The sequence below is a fragment of the Diplotaxodon limnothrissa genome, linkage group LG13, assembly GCF_057381915.1.
Source record: "Diplotaxodon limnothrissa isolate DT_005_m linkage group LG13, D_limnothrissa_male_GT1.1, whole genome shotgun sequence".
Classification (NCBI taxonomy): domain Eukaryota; kingdom Metazoa; phylum Chordata; class Actinopteri; order Cichliformes; family Cichlidae; genus Diplotaxodon; species Diplotaxodon limnothrissa.
In genome coordinates, this window is record NC_140608.1 from 1,978,337 (window position 1) to 1,984,693 (window position 6,357).

At 36.3% G+C, this 6,357-nt stretch overlaps 1 protein-coding gene across 1 annotated transcript; it reads left to right on the forward strand.

Moving 5' to 3' along the window:
* Positions 1-1,046: 1,046 nt before the first annotated feature.
* Positions 1,047-6,008, forward strand: LOC146619661 (follistatin-related protein 1-like). The gene is made up of 10 exons (XM_085369051.1): positions 1,047-1,121; positions 3,397-3,486; positions 3,626-3,755; positions 3,840-3,869; positions 3,962-4,083; positions 4,367-4,485; positions 4,664-4,776; positions 5,305-5,415; positions 5,514-5,614; positions 5,985-6,008. Exons 1-10 carry the CDS (start codon positions 1,047-1,049, stop codon positions 6,006-6,008), a joined length of 915 nt encoding a protein of 304 aa, XP_085225177.1.
* The last annotated feature ends 349 nt before the right edge of the window (positions 6,009-6,357 follow it).

Consider the following 6,357-nt stretch of genomic DNA (forward strand, 5'->3'; position numbering starts at 1 on the left):
TAAAAGTGAGGGCAGAGGTGTTACTAATGTAACTACTGATAGTGGTTTGAAAAGCTAAGCCAGCATGCAGTACCTGTGTTGTTATTGATGGCATTTAGATATAGAAGCACTAAAAAATGCAAATGCTTTACTTCACTTGGTGGTCTCAGTGCTACAGCACTGAGAAACTGAAGGGTACAGAGGCCAAACAGGGCAGAAAAGTCAGTGATAGTAAAAACTAACAGCTGGAGAATATTTTCTTTATTAATTAGGATAATTAGAATCGAGATTGTACACAAAGACCTTGTATCTTAAGTCCAGAGAAATAGTTTAATTATCTAATAATAAATAACTAAATAAAATATAATAAAGAATATAAATACATAAAAATATAATAAATATAAATAAACATTTAAAACTAGATTATATAAAACAAATCTATATTCATAAATACATATAAATATAATTTGTGAAAAAAACAGTGGCACTTTTTTTTTACTGAAATTTGTCAGCAGTGACTCTTTTTTTCCTGCATCTGTCAGTCACTGTTTAAAGTTGTCTGAACATGTTGCGTGCCTTTAACTCATCATTCCTACCACAGAAGACAAGTGGGTTTTTATGTGTTTCTGAGGCTTGGGGGGGTAGAAGGGTGGGGGTGACTCTGGACAGCTGGTCTTCTTTCTGTTCCTGCATCACTCCTCCTCCTCTTCTCTCCCTCTCTCTCTCTCTCCTCATACCATGCTGTCATTTTTCAGCAGAACAAAGCAGGAGTCTTCACCGATCACTGCTGGATATAAACTCATCATCTATGCAGGTACATGAGGATATTTTGGAAGTTTGGGTGTTTAGCTTTGAACAGACTCGCTATAAAGTGAAATTTGGGTACAGGCAAGTTGGTTCTTACAGGCTGATTGCAGCAATTACTGAACAAAGTATGATCAGACTCAGTCTTCACTGCTATTTTATTTTTCACAGTAGCATTACTGATGGTATCATGCATTAGAGTGCCGCTTTACTTCTGTCATTGTTGGACAGCATCATGATTGTTCCACTCCTGTCCACTTCAGATGTTGACCATCTCTGTGCTCCTGCTGCAGTTCCTCCTCTTCTTTCATCCTGTGTCCTCCTCTCCCCTTTCCAAGGTAAACTCACTGCTGAAGATATGTCGTTTTGTTTTTATTTTGATAAAATGGAAATTGAGAGGTGTGCGGAATAATTATAGTGCTCTATTATGTTTAAGTACTAATGAGAATATGTTTAATATTACACTAAAAAAAGCTTTTGTTGTTACTGTTGTTGTTGCTAATACTCACTAGTTAGTAGCTGATGTTTACGGGCAGGTGTGTGCTTGCATATGTTGAGGTAATCATGATTTAGGAAAGTGTCTGCATGTGTTTTGTGCAAATGTTTTTAAGGTAACATAGAAACCCACAGAAATATAGAACAGGTCCTCAGGTGTGTCTCGCACTCCCTCCACCTGTAATTTTGGTGAAAACACACTCTGCTATGAGTAAGCTTGTTTCAAAACAAGTTTCAATGGAAACTTTTTTTAAGTTACCTTTGAAAGAAGATTAAAAACATATGGTGACACACATTAAAATTTACTTTACTTCAAAGGTTTCAACAATCATGAGATAAAAACACTTTTTGAAAAATGTGAATAGAGTAACTCCAACATGTCTTTTTAAATGTATATGTCGTACACAACAGCCAATTAATAAAAATACATCGGGATAAAAAATGAAAAAATACAATAAATCAGAAATGTTACAAAAAAGACAGAACAGAATCCAAAAGGACTTTTAAGGGAAAAATGGATTACTGCAGAATTGAAAATCTACACAATGTTCATGCAGAAGAAGCACAGGATTGTTAGAGAAGAGAATAATGAGGTTGACTAAGGGAAGGAAAGAGAAGAGAAAATATAAAAGAGAGAACGAGAGAACGAAAGAACAAATCCAGAAACTTGGTTTGCAGCCAAACAAAGTAAATAAGACATATACTCATAATTACACCGAAAACATTACTGCGGTGTGTGTGTGTGTGTGTGTGTGTTCCGTACCGTCAGCTGGTTGCTAACAGCAGGTTTTCAGTGCAGCAGGTGTCAGCTGGACAGCCACAGGCGACAGATGTACCTATTGTGTGTGTGTGTGTGTGTGTGTGTGTGTGTGTGTGTGTGTGTGTGTGTGTGTGTGTATGTGTGTGTGTGTGTGTGTGTGTGTGTGTGCACCCTTCTGTGTCTTTGTGTAGAACAATCTGGGAGTGAAGACATTTCACTAAAGTGAGAACATTTCTTTAAAGTGACGAGTTTGTGCAGTCCTCTGTCATTTAAAAAACTGTCCTGAGATCAAAGTGAAGATTACTGCTGGAGCCTGAGTTAAGATGTCCTTATGGTAGAGCTTTGGGAATACATGATTTCAAAAATGTTTTTCATTTTCAGGTTTTCCATCCTGTTAATAAAGAGGAATGTCAGGAATCAGAGTGTAATTTTGTTCTTCTGTTTATTGAGTATTTATTGCTGCTTCATATAATTCACTGTCTCTTTAAGAACACTTTGAAAAGGAAATCTTGGCTTGTCATATCATAAACATGATGAACTTACTGAGAATTATCATCTGAATCTCGTCTGTTTTTCAGCTTTTTGAACTTTTAGTGAGTTTATGTTGCACTGATTACCTGCCAGCAGGTAATCAGTGCAGGGATGGAAATAAATACAACACAAGACTCTGAATATAATAAAGAAAACAAAATATTTCACAGGTAATCATTATTATTTTTATTTTTTTTATCATTATAATCATTTTTGTTCAGCATTTCTCATTTGCCTCCAAAATGTTGGCTTTTGAATAAGTTTATTAAAATTGCCTAAAATAATATTTATATAATATTTATATAAATATTTAATAATATTACAATATATTATAACAGTGCTTTGCCCATATTTACATTGGTTATAACAACATTTTACTTATCAACTGTATCTTATCAACTGCATCTTAATTTGGTGTTTAATATATTATTTTCTATACATTCACATTTAATTCTTTCAGTTCCTTTAATATGTAACTGGGTTTAAATGGACATTTGTTGATAAATCAGTTTTTGTCTCAGTCAGAAATGGAGGTGGTGAAATTAAATTTTAAATTATAAACAATGAAAAAGTCCTGAAGAAGACAGAATTTAAAATGAGATGCATCGCTTCGCAGCTGCTCCAATACATTTTGTCTGTGTGTGTTTGTGTGTGCGAGAGAGGGAGAAAGTCATGGTCATTCAACGTGCCATGTGGCCTTTCAGACGAAGGTCAAAGGTCACCATCTGGAATGTGGAGCACACCCATCCCAAATTATTCCTCCACTCTTCCCAATTCTCTTCACTGTGATGACAATGTCTTTGTCCCTGCGTGTTCTTCTGTGTTAGGATGAGTCGGTGTGTGCCAGGACTTTCTGCGGTGCAGGTAGAGAGTGTGTATCGACTGACCGAGGAGAACCAGTCTGTCGCTGTTTACAGGTAAAGGTACTGATAACTAGCAAACATGTGTACTTGTAAATGTGTACGTCTGTATTAGTTTAGGGAAAGGCTGCAGGTAATATTTCTGCAGCTACCATTTTTTGGTAATCTTCTATTGACGAGCCTGTTTCCTTTGCAGCAGTGTGACATGTCAGAGCACTGGGTGTGTGGCAGCAACGGAAAATCCTACAGGAATCACTGTGAACTGCACAGAGACGCCTGCATCACCCAGACCAAGATACACGTGGAGCACAGAGGACACTGTCTGGGTCAGTTTCCACAAACACAAACTCTTTAAGCTTTGAGTGAAGCTTGTGCAGTCATGAAGGATTTGTGTGTGTTTCTATTTGCAGAGAAACCAACAAAGGCCAATGTGAGCCCCAGTAAGTCACGAAATATTTCACATTTTTACACAATTCAGCAAATTTGAGTGGCTGTCTAAAGCCGGTCTCTTTTTCATGCTTCACGCTTGCAGTCGTGTGTTTCCTATCTGATCGTGACTGGATGAGAGAGAGAGTGATCCAGTGGATTCAGAAAGAAGCTGAAGATCTGGCCTCAAACACATCAGCCGGTGACATCCTTCAGACATATTTTCAGGTGTGAATACTTCATACACTGTATAATAATTACAAATGTATCTGTTAGTCACTTGTAGGAAGAAATGATACATTTTAGCTTATTATCTTGCATAGCTTCAGCCTTATGATATACCATTATTGTAACCATTTATTAACTTACATGGATTCTGACACTGACTGCTTGCATAGTCATTCTTAATATATTCACTTCCTAGTTAGAGAAGGAGTAATATATGAGAATATCTGTGAATAAGAGGTAAAAGATTTTGAATGCAGTTGTTGATGGTGTTTTTGTGTCACAGGCGTATGATGATGGGGATTCACAGCTTGATTCGAATGAATTTCTGCGATTCCTGAAGCACAATGAGACGGCACTCAACATCACATACTCAGACACTCTGCAGACTAACCTGCTGCTGAGGTATTCGTTTTTTCATCGCTGGGAGTTTGTTCTTCTAATTGTTTCGCGTTTTGTTTTGTTGTTTTGTTTGTATATTGCAGCACACATTTTGCACATCATTTTAGAAATTAAATGGCTGTTAAAACTCCATATCCAGACTTCTCCAGTCATTTGTCTCTTACTTCTTTCTTTTTCTTAGATCTCTGTGTGTCGATGCTTTGATAGAGCTGTCGGATGAAAATGCTGACTGGAAGCTGAGTTTGACTGAGTTTATCAACTGTCTTACGCCCACCTACCACCCAACTGAGAGAAGTAAACATGCATACACACAAGCAGCAAAATAAGAGTATGAAACTGAACAAACACTTTTTGTGTTTGTGTGATTGACATTTTTATAAGATTTCTATTTGCTTTTCTCCATTGTATTCAGCTTTGGATTTATCCTAACACTGTTTATCATTTGAAGACTATTATTTACTGCACTTTACAATCAAGAACAAAGAGTTTACTACTTGGGGATGTATGTATAAACAAACAAAAAAGGAACATATAATTACACAAACACATACTTAGTGGCAAAGTATGTTTAACTCAATGTATGATCTACATCAGGAGTGTCGAACACAAGACTCACGGGCTAGAATCAGCCAAGCAAAGTTTTGGATAATGTGAAGAAGAGCACATATTTTGGACTATTTCAATGTATTTTCACACATTTTACAGCATCTGTTCCTTTTACAAGAATTTTTATTAAAAACTGAAAACTGAAACTTTTTATATTTTTAAGGACAAGAAAGTTAGCTGTTCTTGTGTTTATTACATTGTGTTTTATGTGTGTAGAGTGTGCTCTGGAAGACGAGGTCTTTGAGGATGGAGCTGAAACTCAGATGGAGTGCAACAAGTGTGTGTGCGCCTGTGGAAACTGGGTGTGCACCGCTCTGACCTGCAATGGTGCGAGTTCGCTTAAAAACAGTAGTCGTATTGTATGACTGCTGCATTTGTTCTGTTTCTGCCCGCTGCTGTGTTTATCTTTGCAACATGTGTTTCAGGAGAGCATCAGGTTGATGAAGATACTGATGAAGGAGGAGAAGATGAAGAAATGACCGAAGAAGAGTGGAGCAGGAGGGTGGCTGAACTCAATGCTTTACAGGTCGACAGTCTCTCCTGAAACAATATTATTAACCTTTAAATTGTTATTCACAGAGACGTTTAATCTCAACATAAAAGTTACTCAAATTTAGACCAGAGTGGCAAAAATACATTTATTTCTTCTGAATAAATAAATGCATTAAACTGCAGAGTAAGGGAGTTTAACAGAAAGGCACAACCAGAAAGAGTTCCACTTCCAGGTTTTCAATAATTTTTGATTGAATATTTTTTATTAATTAAAACTATTCACTTAAATAAGTCATTTAAATGTACAACTACAAAATTCTTCTGTAGCAATGTGATGCACACATGATTGGTATAAGTTTAAACACTACCTACAGGTCAATGAACGTCTCTTTTACCTGTTTCAGGCATCTGTCACCATGGAGAACTGAGGTCGCAACAGCCAGTCATCAACTGAGTGGCCTTCCGCTCCAAACATGAGGAACAGGTTTAGTTTAAATAGCTGTTGTTATTATTCTTATAAATGATTCAACACATTTTATTTGTGTGAACTGTTAAATCACTTCTAAACATTATTCTACCTCTTATTTTACTTCCTGAATTTAATGCACTGAAGTTGGTTGCTAATTCACAACCAGTTTTTAAAAAATGTTTTTAATTTGTTATTGATTGCTTTATACTTTTAAAGAATGGAATTATATTTTCTGGCTTTTGAAGAACACATGAGCACGTTTTTGTTTTTTTCAATTTTTGATTGATAACTCTGTCTAAACTTTGATT